The sequence below is a fragment of the Squalius cephalus genome (assembly GCF_949319135.1).
Source record: "Squalius cephalus genome assembly, chromosome: 20".
Classification (NCBI taxonomy): Eukaryota; Metazoa; Chordata; class Actinopteri; order Cypriniformes; family Leuciscidae; genus Squalius; species Squalius cephalus.
Genome location: NC_137141.1, coordinates 18,458,578 through 18,485,045, shown reverse-complemented (window position 1 = coordinate 18,485,045; position 26,468 = coordinate 18,458,578). Strand labels below are relative to the sequence as shown.

The 26,468-nt window shown below is 36.8% G+C and overlaps 1 protein-coding gene across 1 annotated transcript in view; it reads left to right on the top strand.

Annotated features, from left to right (window-relative positions):
* atp6v1ba (ATPase, H+ transporting, lysosomal, V1 subunit B, member a) overlaps positions 1–26,468 on the top strand; it is a 32,682-nt gene continuing 6,214 nt past the window's right edge. Inside the window, exons 1-10 of the mRNA XM_079852649.1 lie at positions 1–247; positions 13,123–13,178; positions 13,830–13,928; positions 14,054–14,147; positions 14,252–14,329; positions 15,038–15,177; positions 20,233–20,334; positions 21,084–21,181; positions 21,266–21,389; positions 26,095–26,245. Of these exons, the coding sequence (XP_079708775.1) occupies positions 139–247; positions 13,123–13,178; positions 13,830–13,928; positions 14,054–14,147; positions 14,252–14,329; positions 15,038–15,177; positions 20,233–20,334; positions 21,084–21,181; positions 21,266–21,389; positions 26,095–26,245 (1,051 nt within the window). The 5' untranslated portion in view covers positions 1–138. The remainder of the gene's footprint in view (positions 248–13,122; positions 13,179–13,829; positions 13,929–14,053; positions 14,148–14,251; positions 14,330–15,037; positions 15,178–20,232; positions 20,335–21,083; positions 21,182–21,265; positions 21,390–26,094; positions 26,246–26,468) is intronic.

Genomic DNA, 26,468 nt, shown 5'->3' with positions numbered 1-26,468 from the left:
GAACTCACGTCTTTTACGTGAGCGTGCACGAATACTACTTCCTGATTACGCTGTCATATGACTCCGTCTGTTCATCCGCTATCCGCGTAGATCTGTTTACACATAGACAGTTTAATTTAATTAAGAAAAATAACAGCAATGTCTACATTACTAGCTAATCGACCCGTGGATCTGAACGGCCCTGAAGCAGCGGCACGGCAGCACGCGCAAGCCGTAGTCAGAAACTACATCTCCCAGCCCAGACTGAGTGAGTGACATTTACATTTCATTCATACAGCTAACAGCAGCAACACATCTGGCGTTTCTCTCTCTCGACTAGTTCTCTGCACTGCTCTTTAATCTGAATTGGGTTTGATCAGAGGTTAAACAACGCCAGGACGGAGCTGATCTACCGCTAGTGTTGTCAAATGTCAGATTTGAGTCAATAGAGCACATCTGTCGTGCTAAAACTAACGTTAGCTCGAGCTGTTCATAGGACATCGCTCATCACTTTTGCTTTTACTAATTTGAACGGCCATTGTGTAAATAAACAAATTAAATGTGTTATTTAAGGTCATTTTAATAAGAAAGTGGATAACCTTTGGTGTCTTTGGAGGTCTAAGCGTAAACATGCTAGCTAGCCAGCCAAGCAGGGCTAAAGCTTGTTATTTATTGGCAGAACGGTTAATCTGATCTGGAATCTTCATCCAAAAACTACAATAAACCGTACTTCTATGTCATAGATTGCTTAGGGGTGGTGTTTAAATGTGCTAGATGTAAGTGTTTTAAGGCTGCATCTATGAGTGACTTAATAAGCTTCATTAGTTTCATACTGATATTATGGCTGAATTAATATAAAGATGCAGTTTAGGTATGTATTTAGTAATCGGAACGGACATTTTTATGAATTTATTTTCGATTCTCACGCAGCAGATAATGCAATGAGAGAGACAGATGGAGTGATGATCCCTCTCATGTGACATGATCACGTGACACTCAGCTGAGCTGGTGAATAATGTGCAATGAGGAACCTTCAGCTCCACACAAATCATGTGACTTGTTTTGTAACAGAAAAAGTTGCACATGTTTTTCATTTAAAATCTTGTTACTGAAGTGGATAGTAACATATTGTTATATTTTAAATAATTGTTCATAATCTTTTAATTCAAATGCTGCAGTGAGAGTTTTCTTTTCTGCATTGTGGTCATCTGGAATATCTGTTCATCTGGTCAATATATTCCATCTGCCAGGTCGCAGAATAGTGTTTTTCATAATGATTCTGTTTGGAAGTTAGGCTAATTAACAGTTATACATCAGAAAGTGTTTGTTTGCCGGGCTCTTAATTTTACAGTGGTATGTGATACTGGTTCAGATCCATCTTTGAATCTGCTGATGCTGTTTTATTCAATTAAAGGGATGGTTCGGAGTAAAATCAACCTAGGGTCCTTTGCACCATGACCTCGAGCCCCCCACCCCCAACTTTTTCCGAAGTGTTAACAACTTAGTGTTAACTAATAATTGTTGCAAACTGGTACTACCAACAAAATATTAGTGCATTCCTGGAACTGGGTGTCGTTACACTATATCCTTATGCATTGCTTTCTGCCAGGACTTTTACGTGCTTTTCCCAAACCACGGAAGTGACGTCGACGTCCGGGTTAGCAGTAGCATGAGCCGTCATGTAGGCTACTTACAAACTTTCCAATGCCTCGTTTTATGAGTACAGAACCTATTTGTTCTACTGTATAAGTTTGGTACCATTCTGGGCAAATAAGCTCTAACTTTAATAATGTTCAACCAAGGGAAAAAAGCTTCTGGGGGGGTTTGATCTGTTTGGCTCGAGGTCATGGTGCAAAGGACCCTAGGTTGATTTAACTCCGAACCATCCCTTTAAGGAGTGCTTTTCATTCCTTTCCATCATGTCTATTTAAATTGAATTTTTAACACGCCTCTCTCAGTCTGACTCTTGTAATTTCCATTACTTGTCAAGGGTTTTGTTGTCAAGTTGTTTGCCTTGTCAGCCGCCACCTAGCACATCGCAAATCGAAAGAAAAAAAAAAAACCTATGAAAAGCGCAGTTTCTTTCCTGTGTTGACATATTTCCTATTAAGTTTGAATGTGACATATTAAAGGGTTCACCTGTTTTCCTATTTGGTGGTAGGTGGTATTAGGGGGAGGGGTATTCTCATTCTTGAGTGTTTGATTGGACAAAGTGCTGTAGTGCAGGATGAGTCATCAACATTTTTAGTGTGACCTCTCAGACTGTAAATTTGAAGTCTTAATATATGCTAAAAGTGTATTTTGTCAATATTTAGAAGTTCACTGGATACATATGGCTGATATACGTATTTGTTTGGTCAGTTTTGAACCTGGCATTTGCAGTGATATGGAAAACCCAGTGAGATGCAATAGTTGGCCAAATAGAGGAAGTAGAGCTTAGGTTGAACATATTTTTTTATTCCAGTTGCAAAATTGTGTATTTTCCTCCCCCTTCATTCACTTACACTAGCTTTCACAAAATTTGGTCTTGCTATGATTTTTTAAAAAATGTTTTTGAAAGTATTCTCTCATGCTCACCAAGGCTGCATTTATTTGATCAAAAATACAGCAAAACAGTACGGAATACTGAATAATAAAATAACTGTTTTCTATTTGAATATATGTTAAAATGTAATTTATTCCTGTGGTGGCACAGCTCTGAATTTTCAGCATCATTACTCCAGTCTTCAGTAGTAGCAGTGTCACATGATCCTTCAGAAATCATTCTAATATGCTGATTTGGTGCTCAAGAAACATTTCTTAATATTGTTAATGTTGAAAACAGTTGTCCTGCTTGATATTTTAGTAGAGACTGTGATACTTTTTAATTTATATCAATAATTATTTTTTCATGAATTGCTTAAAAAAAGAAATGGCCTCAAACTGCCATTGAGATTTTTTTCGTGTTCTCGTGATTTAGTCCTGCTTAAAATTGCAGAGGAAGTGTATATTTCTCTTATGGGGAAGTAGGCATCATTTGAGCCAAACATTCAGACTAGAGAAGATCTGAACTCTGAAGGTTTTTTCCTATTAAATCTCTTATATGTAAGTAGTCGTTTTTTTTTTTTTTTTTTCTTCTTATAAATAATAGCCTACATTTTGTTCTCTAAATTTTTTCTCGAAACCTCAAAATATCCTGCATTCAACCTGCTGAAACATCAGATGACTCCGCACAGCCATAATGTGTTACCGGCATCTCTTCGATAACATAATTTGACTCTTGTGTGTATGATGTTTCAGCAGTTGAGTGGTTAATTTTGTTTACCCCTTTAATGGAGAACCTTGCAAAAATTACAGCTCGTCTGACATCTTTCTCTCATTTTTTTCCCCCTTCATGTGGATTATTGATGTTATTCACTGTAAATCTCATTAATTTAGACCTCGAAAAACACACTGTCTCACAGAGGAGCACAGGTAGCGTGTTTTATTTTTTTCTAAGAGTGTCAAAGGAAAGCTCAGGCTGAAAGCCTCTTAGCAAACCAGGAAGAAAATAAATGACTTAATGGAAGAATTGAAGCCTTCCCTTCTGAAAGCCAAAGAAGCTGCATGCGTAAAGACCCCCGATCTGATCCGCCCCCCAGCATACTGTTAAAAAAAGCCTCTCTAATGTAGGCATGCCAGATAGCAGCACCATTTTGTGCCTCATCAGTGGCAGAGTGCATGCTGATAGTGGGCTGTGATTGAAGGCAATGAAGACTGATGGGAAGGCAAACACATAGATCTGTACCCATGAGTCCTTGCAACGCCTGATATGCCGTCACAGTCAAGAGGTCCGTGTCCGTCAGCGCAGGTCTGATTGGTCCTGCTTTGTCCTCAGAAAAGGCTGATAAACACAGAGAAAAGACCTTCAAGTTTAAAACTTTTAAATCTCACATTTAAAAAAAAAAAAAGAAACTAAAATTGAGGCCATTGAAAGGGAGCAGCGGCCGGAAAGTATTTTGCCATTTTGTTACCAAATGTTTGGTATGTAGAGAATACACATTTAAAGTATATCAAATATTTGCAATTCAATTACGCTCTTTGTTTTTTTCATTTTTTTTTTCATGTATTTTTCTGTTTCCTAACACTTTTGTCGGCTGGTGTGTTTAAATACTTTATTAGCATTCTTATGCCCAGTCAAATTTCTAAGATGCCTGAAGAAACAAACAAACAAAGTAAACGTACAGTGCATTCATCTTTTCTGTGGAAGTAAAGGCCTTTTTTGTCTTAATCACGTCATTTGCAACAAAAGCAATTAACCCAGACTGTCTGTTCGCTTTGTTTTAATGCTGAATAGACGTTTAAATGTGCTGAAAAGACATTCAGCACGGTAATGGTATTTCTGTGAAGAAACAATTACCCGTAATGACATGGTTATAAACAAATCTTTCAGATGTCACAGCCCTCCTTTATTTTATCCACTGTTTCCTGTTGCTAATCCTTTTGTCCGCCTGTAATTAATCAATTGTCGTGACAGTGAAAAAGAAAGCCCGCGGTGGGCGTTCGACTTCATCTTGCCATCAAAGAAAAGTAAATGAAAGACGAGTATAGAACAGTCAACTTTCAAAAATAGTATCCAAGTATATCAAATTATGGGCTACTTAAATTGAATAGGAAAAAAAAAAAATCCTTTTTATTCCATTATGCACGTCACATGTGACACTATTTTTCTTTACACAACTAGTTCACAACTGGTTCTATCTTAAATGCATATTATTATTTTTGTTGTTGTTATTGTGTGTTTCTATGAAAAATTTATCAAAATTTCTTTATTGTGTAATTTTCACTGTTTACCTCATTGTATTTGTATAATATAATTTAGTATAATTTTTAATGATTATCTATCTATCTATCTATCTATCTATCTATCTATCTATCTATCTATCTATCTATCTATCTATTCGCCTATTTACTAAGGATGTGTAATATTCTTTATTTTAACTAAAATATATGAAATGTATCTATTTATTTATAATTATTTTAATTTGTAATTATATTTTAATTTATATTATTTCAGATATTATTAAGATGTTTACATTTTGTGGATAATGATTTATATTAAATATTTACATAAAAATGACTTCTAAAATGGTTCATAGAGATGCAGAAAGTCTGCTAATTGTCTATTGTTGTCTTATGCATGTATTTTACATAAATATGCATTTTATTGCACAGTGTATTACATGTAGGCCTACATAAAATAATAGCTGTCAAATGCGCTGTTAACCCGTGAACTTTTGTTTACAGTTTTATGTATCTATGTTTTAAAATATGGAGATTCTGAGATATTAGAAAGTTTCTTGATTTAAAATATCTTGTCTTGTTTCCAACATCAAAGTAACTTGAGTACGCCATCCACATCGACTCTAATATGATATATGACAAACAAGTGTAAACTTGGCTTGTCATAGGGGGCCCGCTATGGACTTTTGTTATAGATCTGTTGCTAGGCAGCGTACGGGTGAAAACCCGCCTATCCCTGCAAATCACTCTCAAACTGTTGCAGTAGCATTACGGCTGTTTCGATCTATTGTAACTGCACCACTTTGCAACCTCTCCTCGAGAGGCAGTGGGGTTAACCAGCTGTCTCAGTTTAGCTGTCACCCCTTCAGTCTGCATCCCGCCAGGAAACACACACAGATTACAGCTCTTCCCACCGTTACCCCCCCACGCACACACACACGCAGTAGTCTGATTACACACGACCCAATCAGTGCATGCGTGTGGGGAGTCCTCCGTTACAGCCTCTGCTTCTACCTGTGGGGTTAAAAGCATTCCTGTTTGATGGGGGTGTCAACACTGTGGAGGTCTTTGTTAGGACAGATGAACAGCCACAATTATGTGTGTGCCTGTCTTTATTAGACTGTCTGTGTGTTGCGTGCAGGTCTTGCTTTTGTTTATTTTTGTAGGGGACTTTTTTGTTTGGTAGGTTTGATAGCATGTCAAGTTAATTCCTTTTCTCTGGTCCCATTTAATCCTGATGTCATTGTCACGTAATTCCAAACAATGTAACTTCAGACGGGGACTTTGCGTCTCTTAAATGGCGCTAAAAGAGGGCATTACATTATTATTTTGGTAGCATTTTACAATAAGGTTTCATTTGTTAACTACATTAATGTTAATCTCAACATTTTCTAATATCATCTCATAATATCATCTATTATCATCATATCATTTTCTAATATAATCAAAAGTTGTATCTGTTAACATTATGAACCAGAACTGACATGAACTAACAATTATAATTAATGTTAACAAAGCACTGTAACGAATGTTTTGCTGATTGTTAGTTAATGCACTAACCTTAACTTATGGAACCTTTTTGTAAAGTGTTACCATTATTTTTTATTAACAGAGCCTGAACTAAATGAAAAACATGGCAAACTTTTATTTAACTTGCATTTTTATATTATAATGAATTTATTTGTTATTTTATAATTTAACATTTCAATTTCAATATTTAATACTTTGTTAATTTTATCATTTTTTTTAGTTTTAGTTTTTTTCTCCATTTTTTCTTTTCACAATGATAGTAAAATGTTCTGCTAGGGAAGGTTCATATTTAATTAACTAGCACTTATGAGTTATTCAAAAAGGCTATATAATCATGTGTTTGTGCATAAAGCCATGAAGGCCCTCCAAACAATATCTTTAGTTTGTCATTAATATTTTATACATTGGAAATGATCATCTTTCATTTTTCGATTTTGCTCAATTTATTTTGATACGTAGTCTACTAAATCCAAAAACTGCCCTTTTGAGTGTGTTGCACATTGTGCTGTCAGTGCCATAATTGGATTCCCTCTGTTAGCATTGAAGTCCTAGAGAATACCATCAAGGTCCCCTGTGAGCTCTGATTCACTGTCTATCTATTGGTCATCCAAAATTTCTCTTTTTTTTTTTTATTGGTCCCACAGTTTTTGCATTTGTTCAGTGTGTTTCTGAATTGGCATAACATTGAGTTTAGAATCCAGGAGCTATTATATGTCTTTACAGGACTGCAGCCGCAATTATTGTCATGAAAATCATTTTTATTTTCACAGAAATGTGCTAATGTGTGTTTAATCAAAAGCACAGTATACGTACGTTTTGTGCCATTTATGTTGGCGGCGACAGGTCGTATTGAACATTGTCCGTACTTGCAGAATAGCTGCGTAATTTAGAGTGTTTTGGCAGACGGTTTGTTTAATTCTACTATTGAACATTTGCTCACTTATACAGCTTAAACAGTCTGTTCATTATTCTCTCAGTCAGAAAGAAGAGGTGTCATATCAAACTATTAGTCATTTCAGAGTCTCCAAATTATGAATACGAGTTCTAAAGCCATTGCCAACATTGCAGGTCTGCGACAAAATCCACTTTCAGTTGCTGATTTTGGATTTTGTGTCCACCATTTCAATTTCCTAAATGCACAAATGAGATTTGTTTTTGTTTTTTTCTTAGAATTTCTTTAGAAAAAAATAAAATCGTTCCTGTCTTGTCAGTCTACATTTTAAAACTTTGAATGGATACCACTCTCCCCTCTGACAGGATCAGTCTTTTTCAGTTACGGTATCAAAGACACCCAATGTCTCCGAATTCATTATCAAATCTTAATATGTGGGCCTTACGGGGTAAGTTTAGCGGGTGTCATGGTGGAATTGTGTGAGGCTTGTTTGTCTGTTTAATGACAGTTGCATTTGTGTCCATCTGATCCCAAACATGGGGCAATTAGCACTCTCTTTTATAGCGTCTTATGGGAAACCACCATGTGGATGCTCTGCAAAAAAAGAAAAAGAAGAAATGCAGGAGGATGTGCGTGAATGAGAGAAGCCTGGCACCTTTGCCTGCGCTTTTGTATCGTTAATTCAGTTTCAGCGCAACGCTACCGGCCGGCCCAAAAACGCCTGTCCCACCGTGCACCCCCTCCCTCCCCGTCAGCGCTTCTCTTTCACAGCAGAAATGGAAATGTGTTGGAATGCTCCATGCCTCCTTTCAGCACCACTTGAATGGGCCCTTTAGTATTTCACACCAAGGTGTCCTTCAGGGCGCGGGGTCAGGCTACCAAAACAGCTTCTACCGCCGGATTAGAACCAATTAACATCTCGGCACACAATAGGGCCTGGCAGCTCCACAGGCCTCACGTTGACCCGCGCTGGTGTTGCATGCCTAGCCCTCGGACTGGCGCACTCAAACTCAAGTGTCCTGGGAGGGGTGGGGAAAGTTTTTCAAGCCTAATGGGAAATGTTGCTACTTCACACCATGTGAATGTATAGCCATTTTTTAATCTTTATTTTACAAGGCCTCTTATGCGGCACTGAGTCCTCTGTGTGTGGAGTTGAAGTGGGCCGCCATCTTCATCAGAGAGCTGGAAGGCGATTGGCTCATGGTTCGGCAGGGTTGTTTCATCGCCCTATTTTTTTACATTTTTTTTAAGAAGCAGTTCGTCTTGCTTAATTATGATCAGATTTTCCTACTCTGTGTATTTGTTTTGTACGGCTCGTTTTGTGCCTTTTTTCCAGAGTATTTAGATATAACAAATTAAAATTTTTGCTTCCGTTGTTTGACTAAAAACTAGCTGCGTCTTGCTTTGGCAGTGGAGATTAGCACATGCGTGTCTTCATTTAGCGTTCGTCTAATGTTGTGCACAATATCGGAGCATATCATGAGCTTTGTTTGAGTAAAGATTTCATCTCCTCACTATTTTCCATTAGCAGTTTGCGTTGCGTTCAAGAGACTTTTAAGGGGTTGATGTACAATTATAAGGCCGCAATTTTCCAGCCTCGTAATTATGATCACCTCTCAGTAAATAGACATATGCATCTCCTTTGAAACATATGGGCAATTTGTAGGGTAAGTGTAGCTATTAAATCCATTTTATAAGCACCTCCCTGTGAAGCACATACTGCAATTTGTCTGGGCTGAGGCAAAAAGGACGGAGGGAAGGAAAAGCCATAATGTCTTGAAAAATGATGGAATTTGCAGGAAGCCTGCATTTTAGTGTGTTCGCAAATTTGCCAAACGCATCTGTTTTTGTGTGTTTTGAGAGAGCGAATATTCAGTGTTAGGCTGATTTGACTACTGTTTTTCTTTCACCGTAATAACGGCAATTATGAGACTAATCATTTATTTAGGGAAGATGTGTCGCTCAGGGAATCACAATAATGGGAGCTCAAGTCTTTCACCTGCGCAGCAAATATTTTTTTGTGAGATTTCTTGTTTTATTAGACATATTTAAAAAAGAAATGTTTTTGGTATAATAGGATTTTGGATAACCATATTAAAATTAAAATAATTTAATTTCAATATAAGTAAATTAAAGTTGCAAGTAACCGTTTTATTGGGGTTTTTTTTACCTTTTTTAAGTCAGGTGGCGCAACCAGGAAGTCTGGTGGTGCAACTGTAATGAAGTAAAAAACATTATTTTAGCTAAGTACATAATACATTTACGGTAAGATTGTATATTATTATTATTTTATTTTTTTCTAATTATTATTATTATTATTATTATTATTATTATTATTATTGTTGTTCTAAAATGTTAGTTTTAAATTAAAGATCTTTTACAATTATTAATAATTACAAATATCTTCATGATAATTTTTTAATAGAATGCCTCTATCATATCAAATAAAGAAAAATCGGTCACACTTTTTTATACTGGGTGTCACACTTTATATTAGGTGTACTCACATAAAAAAGTAAGGTAAGGACACAGGGAGCACATTAAAATGATCTGGCTGCAAAAGCATATTTTGCAAAAAGAAAAGAGAGGTCATGAATGTGATTTATTCTTTATCCATCAATCTATCCATCTATCTATCCATCTTTATGTAATTAATAATGACAGTGAATATGCTGAATGCTGGATTTTTTTCCCTTTCATTTCAATGTTGTCAGGTGGTGCAACCATGTCAATTTTTGATTTAAACCAACAAATAATAGGTCAAAGTGATCAGATGTCTGAAATAGATTGTGAACCGTTATTAATGCATTTACTGGTATACTTGTATGATTATTTTTCTGTCTTTAAAAGTAAAAATCAGATGCTAAAGATACTAAATACCTGGCCACTAGAATGCAATAATTATAAATTAATATGAATAAATGACACAACCACAAAATAATTATGTGTAAGCACTGTAGACACTCTAAGGGTTACTTTGCTAAGATTTCACAATAAAATTTTAAATATATATTTATAAATATTTGGTTTTACCACCTGTCAGAAAAAGTCAAAAAATTAATTTAAACACTGAAATGTTTTAACAATTGAAACTTGTTTAAACACATTGTTCCTGACTTTAAAATATGCATTACATCAATTTTGATTTTTAAAAAAAAAAAATACCACAGGGCAGATGAAGAGAGGAAAACGCAACAGACGTCTGTGATTTGGTAACTGTGACACTATTTGTTAGAGCAGGGGGCCTCATTACAATTTATTTATTTTTTAACACAGTTCTTCCTTCCGTTTATGTATATATGTTTTTATGAAGACAAAGATAGAACTCAAATATAAAGCCATAAAGAAAAATAACTGAAAAGGGTAACAACAACAAAAAGAATGGAACCACGTTTCTCTCTTTTACTCTTCCTTTTCTCCTCAGCCAGTAAGGAAAGTCACGATGTGCAGGTGTGTGTGTGGGAAACGGCAATAGTGCATTGACAAATGATTCTGCTTTCTGAAGCCCTAATTAGTGGCATAGTGTCTGCTCCCCGTGGGGCTGCTGTGCTGGGCGCTAGAGACGGTCCATTCTTATTTCCTACTGCCTTTGATATCAGACCGTAGTCTGATGGCGTACACAAAACCGACACACTGGGGCGTGATGGACGACCCAGAGCAGACAAAGCAGACTCTTCTCCATCTAGCATGCACTATCTCTCTCTTTCACACGTATACACACACGCTGAAACAAAGTGAAAGGACACACACCAAATTGGCTCCTGTGACAGGGCGGCTAATGTTTTCCCATGCAAAGTAAAAGGCCAAAGTATGAGACCACACCCTCTGCTCCTAATGACGGCCCACCCTGAGCATGCACCTGGACCCTGGACCAAAAACAAAAATACTTGCTCATAGGGGTGTGCGATATCACGATTTTTGATCTTCAACGATCTGCTTTTGAAGAAATTTCGTATTATTGGTCTACAATGTACATTCTATCAGTTGCAGTTCTGGAGCCTCCGTCCCAATATACTGTACAATCACATGTTAATGCATAAGGTAGGGTTACACTCCCATGACATTGCAGTTATTCACAATCACGAAAGTTTATTATTTGCATGCGTTTTAAATCCTTGCTGGTTTTATTAATTTAATTCACAGGTTGTTCTGACAAGCTTTTCACAGCGTACACGCACACACACTAAAAGCCTGTCAAACAGCTCGTGAGTACTAAACTAAGTTATCTTTCTCGTCTCTTATGGTGCTTAAACTGTCAAATACACTCAAGGTTTACATAAACACAATCGATTATGTCTTAAGTGAACGTAAACAGTTGGGAGAAATCCAAATGTGCGTTTCTATATTTGATCCATGCATGAAGTGACAAAGTGACAGCAGGCTAATAAACCTTCTGCCGCTTGTCATTAATGTTAAACAAACAGCAAAAGACTAAGAAAAAATCACTTACTGCTCTTCACTGAATAACTTTTTTTAATAACAATAATATTTTTGACATTTATTCAATTTCTTACTTGAATACTACTGTTAAATACACCTACTGTAAAAAATAAAGCATGTTTTATTTCATTTGTATATAATATTGTATCTGTATTTTTAATAACAAAGATAAAATAAAGATTTTCATCTTCGCCCACCCCTACTTTGGCCTTAATTGTCTGTCATTCTTTTTTGTTACCTTGTAAAATGGGAAAATTAGTTTGGCTGTACTGCTTAGTCACTTGCAAAGTATTAAAACCAAAATGAAAAAATCGGGATTGAATCGTGATTTTCCTGAAAAATTGCCATATCGCCCACCCCTACTTGCTCATACTGATCTGGACTGGTTGGGGAGAGATTGTAAAAACAAAAAACAAACATAAAACAGTGTCTCTGTACAAATAATTACATTAGTTCTTTAAAATAAAAAAATATATATTAAAAAAACTCATATTGATGAAATTAAAAATCAAGACTAGTTTTTATTTTCTTGCTTCTGCATGATTACACCAATAGATTGGACTGAAAAGAATGTATTGTGACATGTTGCAGGTCAGACTAGAACCTGCCTTACTCATATGAGCACCACAGCTCGGTAAGAGTGAGTGCACCACAGCTCCAACAGTTAGCAGAATTTCTTTCCTCCATCTGTCTGATGTATTTGTTGTTATATTTGGGGCATACTATGCCTGATCTCTGAGTCATAATTTGTTAAAGACAGACTGTCCAAGAGTGATTCAGGAGTCACATGAACCCCGGTCATGTTGGAAAAAAAGAGTGTCATCTTAAAGTCACTTCTGTGCCCCACTCTTCTTGGCCTGTTCGACCCAAAATATAGTTATTTCTATATCCCTAAAATTAATGTAATTGTTTATAGGCTGTATGAGACTTTTTGGGCACCTGGAACCATCATAAATCACCATAGTCTGAGGCAAGTAATTGTCCCTCACGGAACAGAGTGAAGATGTCGTCCCCCATCGTGACATCTGCCGAAAAAGCTGCCTTGAATGTGCTAACTATGTTCTTGTAGCCCTGACATTTGGACATGGAAATTTATGAAAGCCATTTAGAATACTCCAGTAAAGGTCACTGTGTACAATTAGATGCACAGGTGTCAAGAGAAAGAGTCCTCATTTCCATGTGATTGTGGGCTTTTGTAGCAAATATCATGCACTTTATTGGTCACAGCGTGTTTTTGTGTGTGTGTGTGTGTGTGTGTCTGTCTGTCTGCAGTGCACTCATGCTTGTCAAGAAGACATGCAGCAACCTAGAATCGCTAAAAGTTTCCCATGCATCTGTTTAGTAATTGCATGTTTACTATTCGGGGCGTCTCAAATGGTCAAATAAAAATGCAAATTGAAGGTGTACATTTTAATATTAATTATGAGGTGTTATACAGCATCCTTTCCAAGCAGTACTGATTCTGTAAAAAGGTTTATTGTGCATATTTTTATGTTTTGTGTTGTTTTTGTCTTCCTCAGCCTACTCTACTGTGTCTGGTGTAAATGGGCCACTGGTTATCTTGGACAATGTCAAAGTAAGACCTATTTCCATGTTTTAACATGTAAAGTATCTCAAAATATGAGAAGATTTATTCTTTCTTTCTCTAATTATTAGTCAAGACAATGCAAAAAAAAAAAAAAAAAAAAAAAAAAATTAGTCCTAGCTTTCATATGTAAAAGAAAAAGGAAAGAAGGACATTTTTTTCCAACTGAAGTAAAGAAAAGAGAAAATAATAATCTTATAGTCAAACTTTTGAACATTAGATTTTGGATAATATAATTTTTATTGGTCATTTATATTTAAGTAAGAACATTCATTACTGTTCAAAACAATACAGTAAAAGTTTGGAATTTTTTTTTTATTATTATTATTTGTAATTTATTCCTGTGATGACAAAGCTGAATTTTCAGCATCATTACTCCAGTCTTCAGTGTCACATGATCCTTCAGAAATCAGTATAATGTGATGATTTGCTGCTCAAGAAAAAATTCTGATTATTATCATTGTTAAAATCTAACAATGTATTTGTAACAATGTACGTCTTTACTGTCACTGATTAATGAATCATTGTTAAATAAAATATTTTATTTTTATAATATTTTCTTTCCCCCAAAAAAACTGAACGAGTTTGAATGGTAGTATATATTGATCCTCTTCTTCATCTTTCTTTGTTGTCCTCCTCTAGTTCCCACGTTATGCAGAGATTGTGCACCTCACCTTACCTGATGGGACCAAGAGGAGCGGGCAGGTTCTGGAGGTCGTTGGCACCAAAGCTGTCGTCCAGGTGCACTGAAATCATGTTTTTCTTTTAAAATCGAATTATTCTCTATAAATATTTGTTAGAGTCAGTACTTACAGTATCTCAAGTTAAGTATATATAAAAAAATATTTACATTTTGTGCCCATCAGGTGTTTGAAGGAACCTCAGGTATTGATGCTAAGAAGACCGCATGTGAATTCACTGGTGACATCTTGCGCACACCTGTGTCTGAGGATATGCTTGGTAAGCATGTGACTAATGCTCATGCAGCCTATGTAATCATTGTATTTATGTGTCTTCTACATAACCAATACAGATGTCATGAAGAACTTGTCATTTTATTTCAGGACGTGTTTTCAACGGGTCTGGTAAACCCATTGACCGGGGTCCTACTGTTCTGGCTGAGGACTATTTGGACATCATGGGTAAGAGGCTTCTTTTTTTAGGCTTTATATAACATTTGCAGGAACGAGAGGCGCATAGATGACTGAGCAATACTGTGATCTCATTTACTCTAAATGTTGGGTCTTTTTGGTATCAAACTGATTGTAAAATTTAGCCGCACAGCTTTACCAATTAGGCTACCACGAGCCGTGTTAAATGTTCTTTTTTCAGCGTGTGCTCAGTTTGTCTGCAGCTTAGTTGAAAGGCCAGTAATATGTTTATAAATGCCTAAAATTCCTCCTTGTTAATATTTGAATATTTTGAGAGATTGAAAGGGAATTTTTATGTGCTTTTTAAGCCATTTACTGACCTCATGACCCTGATCTCTGCTAAGCTGAAATGGCAAAGGTGAGCCTTTGAGCTATCAAAGGTATACAATGGGGACTCAAAGCAACGTTTGATTGAGCCAAACGGATAAGAGGGGGCGCAATAAAAGGTTGATCAGGCCTCAAGGTCACACCACTCCAAATGGTGTGTAGAATGCTCATATGCCTTAACGAGAAAACATTTGTCTAAAATATAAGCCTTGATCATTTGCCATGAGTGGTCAATGTAGATAGTTTTGACTAAAGCAAATCTTTTTCCTTCTTTAGAAATAGAAGTTCTACCTTGTAGCCTTGTAGACTCCTAAGTACCAGATTTGTTTTCTGCTCATGTGAGATCACTGTTCTCACTTTGATTCCTCTTAGGTCAGCCCATCAACCCTCAGTGTCGTATCTACCCTGAGGAAATGATTCAGACTGGCATCTCTGCTATTGATGGCATGAACAGTATTGCCCGTGGGCAGAAGATCCCCATCTTTAGTGCTGCTGGACTACCACATAATGAGGTGTGTTTAACTCGTTACACAACAGAAGTTATTGCTCTGCAGGTTGGCTGTTGTCATCCAGTATAGACTTTTCTTAGGCTAATATCTAGATTGTGTAAAATTATTAAATTGATAATTGATTGTGTAAAATAATCAAATTATACAATTTAATATCATTCCCTGACACCATTACAATTATCGGATGACTTATTGGCAAAAAAAAAAAAAAAAAATATATAGTTCATTTTTTCGTTTTTATATTTTGAGGCGTGGTTTGTTAATATAATATAGGCTAATATAATATAATATAATCAATACTCAAAAACAAATTGTGTGTTATCCATTTTAGAGGCTGGCAGTACTTTTTGTTAAATGACTATTACTTCTGTTTATTGGTCAAATGGGCATGGCTAAGCTTAATGATATTTGGCCTTTTTTGAGATTATTGTCAGACCATTATATTGTTTTACAACTAGCATACATTTCTTTACAATGATAGCATCAAAATCGCTATTTTTAAAACACTAAGGAGGCTCGACACAACATAAAACTGTGCTTGAAGTATCACCAGGGGCTCTACATATGAACTCAAGAATTGACAACATTGTTTGTGTACACAAAGTTTACTAAAAAGAAAAGTTTTGTACGACTCACTTTATCAGTTAGTGTTTCCGGTGGCTGGAATTTTGTCAGTAAATCTCCGAATGCAACGTAACATGAGGAGAGTAAAGATGGAAAGCTCAGTTCATTACGTTGCATTCGGAGATTGACTACTAAAATTCCAGCCACCGGAAACACTAACTGATAAAGTGTACTTCAAGCACAGTTTCATGTTGTGTCGAGCCTTTTTAGTGTTTTAAAAATAAGTGCCCCTAGCACTCCCATTCAGAAGGCATTTTGACTGAAAACGAAAATACGGTCAATCTTAAAAGTGGCGTTTCCATTCTGATTATGCTTTTACACGAATGTTTGACTCGGGTAGAGTAACAAAAATAGCCTAGGTTGCAATTTGGCGAGAGTTACCCTTTAAGCAGGACCTAGATTCACCTTGTTTTTGCATTCATCCAGCCAGATTTTTAACTTTCTTTGAAATGCTCCACAGGAATCTGTCTTTATCCAGAGCTCAATTCAGGAACCGATGATACAATACAGACCATGCTGCTTGCCAGTGTGTTTTAATTATTTTAATGAAACCTAGAGGGATTTATTTAAATTCCCTCATTTGAAGTGTTGTGATCAAATTTAGCACTTTATTGTGTAGCACTGAGGCAGCCACAGTTCCATTTTCTGTATTATGCGAGCGAGCGAGACAAGGCTCTGTGATTAACGTTAATTTGAGAGGGATCTGTAATTGATTTCAGCCTGTGGTGTTTCTGTGGAAACAGTGAGGTGGGTCAGGGTTCGTTTCATCACATTCTCCTCTCGTGTGAATGTGGGAAGAACCGGTATGATTTCGAGAGCTCTAGAGTACGCAAACAAAACCAACCACTTAGTAATGATCAATACGTCCAGAACCTGCTCAAGGGCACATGGTTTGTTTAGTTCTAAGATAAGTGTAATGTCCTGGCTGAACTAAATGATGAGAACTACAAATGATTCTTGAACTCTAAATTTGTTCCTCAAACTTTCAAAGAACATTGGTATAGGTCACAGTCAATATCTTAGCCACCAGCTTTTTATCACATAAACAATGGAGATGTATACACGCATATGGAAACATACTTTTTTAGAAGCTTTAGTGTGGTTTTACAAGGGCTTTCTAAGCATACAACACCACATAGTTCATAGGTTGCTCGTGCTTTAGTAATTTCTGTCCCAAAGATCATAGATAAGCTTTTGTAGTAGGTTATGCCCACTACTACATATACCGCTATGACTGTAAGTGACTCAGCTGCCAAACTTATCTGCTGTCAGGCTGGAAAATGAATGTTGTAACCCACGACATGAGCTATTAAGAATATAAGTAGGCTGCCTTGTATAGAGTTCTGCAGGGATGACGTAAATTTGTAGGCCAAACTCGGAACTTAGCATCACACTGGTTCCCTCGACAAAAACCCAATACGATTTTTCCATAGGTTTTTGAATTATCACAAAAAATAAGCTCTGTGTTCAACAAAAGTTTATGATAGCTGCATATTTTGTCCATCAAGATAATTTTCACAAATGAACACAACTTTTATGAATTTTGAAGCCTAAATACAATCGGCAGAAAAATATAAAAACCTAATCTTAGGCTATGAACGAACTACACCATGGTTGCTCGACTTCAGTGTCACAAGTGGGGTGTAACTGGTGTGTTTTATTGTAGAATGAAACGTGAAAATACTTCGATCTTGTGTTCACTGACCACAGAACTTATTTACCGGTAATTATTTTAACCAAAATCCCGTTAACTTCGGAACGATGGAACCATAAGTGCTTAAATGCTAACATTTTTCTCGGTTTTGGCCTACAAAAATACATCATCCCTACAGCACTCTATTGAGTAAGAAGGTCAATCATTACTATTTTGTATCATAGTCAAATTCAGTAGTCCTTAGACTCTGGTTTAGTTTCATAATTATAATTAATTTTGTATGATGAAGGTTTTGTGAAGTAGTTTGTTAGTAATTCAAGGTCAAATAATTTCTAAACCTCAGTGCCATCATTTCACCCTCAGTTTAGGTGCTGTTTTGAGATATTGTTTAGAATTATAAAATTACAGCGCCCAACTTTAGTCAAGTGCCTCAAACATTCAAACACGTGTCATTTGCCGAGTACATGCTCTGAAGTCTAAGGAAGAAAATGAATAATTCTCAAAGCATTGACTAATTTCTATTATGTGTGCTTTAATTTGTCTGTATATTTTGCAGTGTTTTAAGGACATGAGGACTTTTTTCCCTGGGCCACCCAAAATTCTGTTATTTATTTATTTTTCCTTAAAGGGATATTTCTCCCAAAAATGAAAATTTCTTTCATTAATTACTCACCCTGAAATTAAATCTGAGAGATGAAACCTTTCTGTCCCTCCATAGACAGCAATGCAACTGACACTTTGTAAAACTAATCCATATGAATTGAGCAGTTTAGTCCAAAAATGTTTGAAGAGACACGATCACTTTATATGATGAACAGATTGAATTCAGGTTTTAAATTCTCTTTATGAACTTTTTGACGTGTCAAAGTGTCAGTTGCATAGCTGTCAATGGAGGGACATAAATCTCTCAGATTTCATCAAAAAGATCTTTATTTGTGTTCTGAAGATGAACGAAAGTCTTACCACTTTGGAACGGCACGAGGGTGAGTAATTAATGACAGAATTATTGAACTATTCCTTTAATGCTTTTGCTACATGAACAGGACATTTATTTAGTACCGGTAAATGTTGTCTTGTCAGACAGTTATGAATAAATAGTACATAATAATTTTGAAATATTTATATCAAATATATACCATATGTACAATGTTTTATCTAAATGACATAACTTAGTTTCATTTAAAATATTTTTTTAGGTCCAGTCGCAGATATTTTGGCAGATGAGGCTTTGTGTACATTTTCTTACGCAATTATTATCTTGTGTGAATGTCATTGGGTAGCACTGGCTGGTTCACTCAGCCCTGAGATTTTAACAGCTTCTCTCCAAACCATCAACAAGAAAGTTCCCATTAACACCCTTAAACTCTCTCTCTCACACACACACACACACACACACACACACACACACACACACACACACACACACAGGCAATAGTAATAAACCACAACACTTTGGGGCTTTCCACACTATGCTTAACCCTGGGTTTATGTCATTTTAAACCCTGTATTAAGACAACTTTTGACCCTGGGTAAAGAAAGTAGGTTATGAAAACCGGCTCCAGAACAGGGTTAGTCCTGCCGTTGCAGTGCTAACCCTGAATTTAATGGTATACAATGTGAAACTGATGTGCTAGAATGTTAAAGTGAGTTGAGCTGAATTAAAGGAACATGAATACAGTAGCTTCATGAGTTAACAATTACAAGTGTGAAAATCTGAAATGTTCGAGGCCATCTGAGGGAGTGAACCATCAAATACATGCTTCAAGGAAGGATCATGCTTTTGAACTCTGTCATGGCAACAAGATAAAAAGTTAAAGAATTGTATAAGATGATAGTTTTTCCAGTATATAGGCTGTGAAGAGAGAATAAAGCTCTAGTGATTGTCAGTTATGAAAATATATGATCAAAAGCCAAGATTGAATGGTGTGAACTTCCACCAGCCCAAGTGTAAAGTGAGTTTCAGTGTCTCACTAATGAAGGCGCTGTGCTGTGATATAAAGGTTTCTCGTTTCATTAAACAGGAGTCATGGGGTCACAGTCGGCTTTATCCACTCAGAGAAACAGGTGTTCAGGGTCAGAGTTCAGTCAGGGGTCAGGCCGGATTAGACATCCAGGACCATTACATTAAGTGATAAGCGTGAAATTCCTCATGCTTATAGTCTTAATCTCTTTGTTGCAAATGCACACACAAATAGGCATCCGCACCCATATACAGTACATTACATGTGTAACAAAAGTGTCCTTTTTAATGAAATTCTGTTCTTTTGAACTTTCCATTCATCAAAGAATACTGAGGGAAAAAATGGTTTCCACACAAATATTAAGCGAAACAACTTTTTTAACATTTATTTTTGGAGCATTTGCTGCTGAAAATTCAGCTTAGCCATCACAGGAATAAATTACATTTTAAAATATATTAAAATAGTAAACCGTTTGAAATGTAATAATATTTCACATGTTTTTTTTTATCAAATAATTGCAGCCTTGGTGAAGATAAGGAAGTTCTTTCAAAAAATATTTAAAAATCTTGCGGACCCCAATCTTTTGAACAGTAGTGTTGATTATTTGAACTAATAATAAATTCAAATAATTATAACTTGTGAATCAACTAGTACAGTAGTGTTATGACATGTACTTGTTGATGAACTGAATGTGTCTAATTTCTGTGTATTTTAACGTTATTCCAAAATTATTTTTAAATTAGGTTCCAAGATAAAACCGATAATGTACAGGGCTAACTAATTTTGGTTGTGAATTTTTTTTCTTTTTTTGATTGGTAGATTGCTGCCCAGATCTGTCGTCAGGCTGGTTTGGTTCAGAAATCCAAAGATGTGATGGACTACACTTCAGAAAACTTTGCCATCGTCTTTGCTGCTATGGGGGTGAGTGGTTTTCTGTGTCTTTATTTGTGCCACGGTGTCCAATTATGTGTTTTCGTGCTTGTTTTACTCAAGCTTCCTTGTGTGTTCATTTTCTTTACAATAGTAAATCCTGCTTTACATCTAGGTCTCTATACATGAGTCAAATTCTTGCATGAATTTCAGGATGTTTGTGTTAAATGATCCTCTCAGTGGACGTAATGCAAAATTGTGTCCGTTTTGTGTGAGTGGGTGAATGTTGGTCCTCATAGGTGACTTAATCCTGCTCTTCAGCACCACCTTAACCTTCTGCCCTCAACTGTCTGCTTCCTCTCCAAACCTTTGTTATTGTCACCTGAGTGGCTGCGGTCTGTCCTCTCAGACTGGTATTACCTGCGTCAGGTGTCAGGTTCACCTGTGTATTCAAGTGTGGAGGGCTTCCATTAACCCATGCTTGAAATGTCACTGACCCAGCCTTGTGTCCTGTGGCCGCTGGGCTCCCGGTGCGGACTCAAGGCTAATGCATTCGCTTTTGACACCTTGTAACTCTATATCTTGATTTTATGTGCTGGGTGGTCAAAATATAAAGAGAAAAGGATTTTCCTTCCTTGCAGGAAGTGTACTTCAAGAGGTCATTTTGAACTAAATAGTGGAGATTGTGTTTTAACAATGAACAAGAAATGCCTGACATTGTCTGTTTCTCCAGCCTCTAATGAGACTTTGGGTTTGTTTGGCGTTTCAGATGTTTTTTTTGTTGTTGTTTTTTATTCCAGGTCAACATGGAGACAGCACGCTTCTTCAAGTCAGACTTTGAGGAGAACGGTTCTATGGACAATGTGTGCTTGTTCCTGAACCTGGCCAACGATCCTACGTGAGAATTCATTTAAATGACCTCCATCCTCTTACGTAATGCATTTTGTATAACATATTGACTATTTTAATGTTTTCTACATAGCATTGAACGCATCATCACCCCGCGTCTGGCTTTGACCACAGCGGAGTATCTGGCTTATCAGTGTGAGAAGCACGTGTTGGTCATCCTCACGGACATGAGCTCCTATGCAGAGGCTCTGAGAGAGGTGAGGACCAAATCATTTTGATATGCTAGAAGCAAGGGCCTTTTACTTTACCAAAAAAAATAAAAAATTTTTTTTTCCAGTAAATGCTGTGTACTTTCATCAAAGAATCCTGAAAATGTATCAGTGTCTGCAAAAATAATTATCAGCACAACTTTTTTCAACATTGATGATAATAGGAAATGTTTCTTGAGCACCAAAACCGCATTTTAGAAAGATTTCTGAAGGATCATAGAATGATGTCTGAGCTACACCGATGACTGGAATAATGGCTGCTAAAAATTCAGCTTTGCCATCACAAATTAATTACACTTTAAAATACACTATATGGACACAAGTTTTGGGACACTTGACCATCACACCAACAGGGACTTTAATAACATTGCATTCTAAATACATACACATTAATATGGAGTTGTGTCCCTCTTTGAAGTTATAACCGCTTACACTCATATGGGAAGGGTTTACACAAGATTTTGTGTTCCTATTGGAATTTTTGGCATTTGTAAAGTCAGGCACTGTTGGACAAACAGAGAAGTGTGATTTGTCACTCCACAGCACACGTTTCCACTGCAGTAGCGGTGTGCTTTACACCACTGCATCTGACACTTGGCATTGTACTTGGTGTGAGGCTGGCATGCAGCTGCTCGGCCATGAAAACCCATTCTATGAAGATCCCGCTGCACAGTTTTTGTGCTGATATTAATGCCAGTGGAAGTTTAGAACTTTTCATCTATGGAATCAGCAGACTGTTGGTGACTTTTACGCACCATGCGCTTCAGCACTCGGTAATCTCGCTCTGTGACTTTAAGTGGTCTTCCGTTCCGCTTCGTGGCCGAGTTGCTGCTGTTCCTAAATGCTTCCACTTTCCAATAATGCCACTTACAGTTGACTGTGGAATATCTAACAGGGATGAAATTTCACAAACTGACTTTGTGAAGGTGGCATCCGATCACAGTATCATACTTGAATTCACTGAGCTCTTTAAAACGTCAACAAATGTTTGTAAATGCAAACCATAGCTAGGTGTTTGATTTTATGTTCCAGTGGCAATGGGTTTGATTGAAACACCCGAATTCAATCATTTTGAGGTGTGTCCCAATACTTGTCCATATAGTGTCTATTAAAATAGAAAACAGTTATTTCAAATTTTAATAATATTTCGCAATATTACTGTTCTTGCTGCTTTTTTGATCAAAATAAATGCAGCCTTACTGAGCATAGAAGTTGTCCTTTACATATGTTTTTGAAATAAGATGATTAGAATCCTGTCTTTTTCCTTCTGGTCACATTTAATCTCGCTTGTGGCATCAAATGAATCAGGGCTTCCACCAGCGCCCCTTCAAAAGAAATAAGTATGTGACATCCCAATGAATGCTGCTCTAGTACACAAAACTGCCCCTATAGACTATAGTGACCTTAAAGGAGACATATCATGCTTTTAAATCATTCCTTTTTACATATAAATCATACATTTGTAGTCTATATAAAGCGGAAGTGCAATGCTTGGGTCTGAATTCCTCATTATTATAGCTCCACAGGCCCCTTTTCTACCCCTTTTCTGATGTGCGTCTGATAGCAACTCGTTTTGGTGCGGTCTCTTTAAATACTTCATACCCCGCCCCCTCTCCAGGTTGTAGAGGTGACACTCGGTTCAACTCCACCCCGTTCGGCCATTTTTGTAGTTTGATAGCAGAGATACGATTATCTAGCGGCACAGAAACTTTTTATTCACACGTTATTAACAAAATATCAACAACGGAAGACTTGTCCAGCCAGCCTTACATGTTCGAGTCGGAGCCGGAGCGAGATGAAAATGAAGACGACGAACCTGCAGAACAACGTCTTCATATGGATGTATCGCAATGGTGTGTTACTGTATTTACACATGAAACTTTGGTCTTCCGACCTTTTACCACCGTGTCAATTTATTTTGATTAATATGTGCGAGGGAGAGAGAGCAAGACAGCGTCTAGTTTGGAGACGGTGAAGTCTTGTTTACACTTTCGCCTGGCTCCGAAGAGAGAGAGTGCGCTCGCGACCGGGTCTCTCTCTCTGCTCGTTCTTTCAGTTAAACATGCGCCCTGTCACAAGCGCGGCAGTTCATCTACATTAGATGGTGTAATGAAGCGTGTGGGTTACTACATCCAACAACCGAACATTTTAACTTACCCTCTCGTAACTTCTGCATCCTTTAGCTTGGACTACAAAATATACAAAAATAAAAATGGCGGATTGCTCGAAGTGTTGGGCTGGAAGTCAATGTCCTTATTTGGCAGTTCCGCTGCAAATACTGTGACGTAATAGTTAAAAAAAGTCATAGAGAACAGAAAAATCGGAACAGGTTGAAAAATATGACCAAAACAGAATATAAAGATATCAACGAAGCACCTGAAGAGAATAATTTCAACTTTTCTGTACTTCTAAACACTCCAAATATACAACAAAATGCATTTAAGGGCTAAAAAAGTGGATTTAGCATGATATGTCCCCTTTAACTTAATAAACTGAAGGAATTTTCAGTGTTCCAATAGGTTTATATTGGTAAGCGGACAAGCTATAAGAACGTTTTCTAACCATGTATGGCTTTATTTATTTAATAAATCTTTTGGTGAATTCAGCCTTTTCAACAAACATGGTGGAAGGTCTCTTTTACAGAGACATAATGCACATGTACCTCAAATAAACAGTTCCTGTTGAGATGAAAGCTTTCAAGGGACAAGTAGGTTTTTCTATTAGTTGCAAGGGCAGACAAATCTGCAACACATTCTCTGATTTGTGGGGATGCTTTGTGTAGCCATTTAAATTTCATATTCATATCTGAAATCGAATATATCAGATATTCAATTTCATGTCTGCTTAGGCATAATTGACCTTGTCATGTAAATTATCCTAAGTCTCTCTGTCTGGTTTTCTTATCATTTTATGATTTCCCAGCCATTATACTGTGCACTTCTTAGACTAGATGCACAGCAAACGCATTTATATCGCATTATATGCATGTATATAACAACCTTACTTAGAGCCTCTCAACTCACATTAGCAATACGAGTTGTTGACTTTGCATGTACAGAGCCATTTCCATCATATCAAATTCCAAATGTTTGGGAGTGAAAACCGCTCAAACATAAAACCGCTATGATGGCTATAAAAGAGCACACTCTCGTGTAACAAAAGGACAGTAACCCCCTCTTGACATTTGGAACCGTATTGGAGCAATGGCCAGCGTTACGGTTAGTATCTTGTTTCCTGTGTGGCTTATGTTGAAGAGCCACTGTGTCCAATCGTAATGAATGGATTTCAGCACCATCTGCCAAAGTGTAAGAATCATGTTTTAAACAAAACTCGATGTAAAACCAAGACATTGGCTTTGTTCTGAATAGCATATTGGCATACAACTATTATTTTTTCTGCTGTAAATTGTGTAAATACACTGTGCAAAGTATGCAAATTTTCTGTATGCATAAAATCCGTCAAGGACCCTACAGTACTACATTTGGCAAAATGTGTAGCATAAACTAGAGGAAGGTCAGCAAGTTGAGCACATTGCATTTCAAAATAGTATGCTCTAGAGCACACTATTTCGAAATGCAATGTGCTCAACTTGCTGACCTTCCACTTGCTGTGAGATGAATGAACCAGAAGTAATATCTGACCAATATTTCATAAATGTTTCTTGACTCATGATTGGATCAGACTGGCGAGAGAGAATGTTTTTACAAGAGAAAAAAAGGAGAAAAAAACGTTAAATCACAAATGAAGATGGGGATGTTTTTAATAAAAAAAAATCAAGGTTGATGTTGCTTTTGATCTGTTTGTCACACTGGAAGGGTAAGGGAAATGGAGTGTGTTGCTTTAGGAATACTGTATTCCATACAGTGTGCTCTGAATGTATATGGTACAGTTTGGTAAATCTATTTGGTCACATTATGAGTACAAAAAATATACATATTATGTAGTAGTAGTAGTAGTAAGGTAGTATGCCATCCCGAATATACCAGTGGGGCATTATATAAACAGAAGATTAGTACAAAATAACATTTGTGTATACTTCATTCCACTCTGTTCCTCATCCTCCTGAAGATACTTTTTTTTTTTTTTTGGCAGCATCTCCTTTCTTCCCTTCTCATGCCAGTGATTAGCGTTTTTCTACCACAAACATGTTTTGATGTCTAAACGTGTCAAAATGCATAATGCTCATTCTTAATAGTTATGCATGCATGTGAAAGGACCATTCTCTCCTGCCTTTGTGCCTCTGTAACCTTGGGATACATTCAGTCCTATCAAAGCTGCCTGCTTTGGCTTCTGCGGTTGGCTGCCACTTCCAAAGAGCTACGGGAGCATTAACATTTAACTCCCTCTGCCATTCAGCCTGGTAAAGGTGAGGCTCAGAACAGTGTTTACGCTCGTTTTAACCTTGGGAGAAGATCTGAGTGTATTTTCTGCTTATAAAAGTGCCTGTGTGTAGATGCACCAAGTAGAAAACATTTGAACCTCATTTGACTGACTTGAAATGGCTGTCATTGATCTCTTGTTGTGGAACAGATGCTACTCTTTGGGTTTTTTTTGTAGCTCCGTTGTTATAAGATGCTTCTATGGAACTTCACAATAGACAATGGGAACTTTTACACACACACGCATCACTCACAGAACCTCTCTTGTCATGATGTTAAACACCAATTTTATCCTGATGTGTTGCGGGTTGTAGGTGTCTGCTGCTCGTGAAGAGGTGCCGGGTCGTCGTGGTTTCCCAGGTTACATGTACACTGATCTTGCTACAATCTATGAGCGTGCTGGAAGAGTGGAGGGCAGAAATGGATCAATCACCCAGATCCCCATTCTAACCATGCCTAATGATGGTACAAGCACATACACATTTCTAAATATTTAGCTTTCCCAATTAGACCATAGACCTATTTTATATAACATTATTAATATACTAATGTACTATAATATACTATAAACTTCAGTGTGAATCTCATCCTATATTTGAGCTATGAAACTATGCAATTTGTTTAGAAGTGTGCTATTACTTTTCTATGAAATCAAACTTAGAATTCAGCCTGATGGAAAAAATATGTA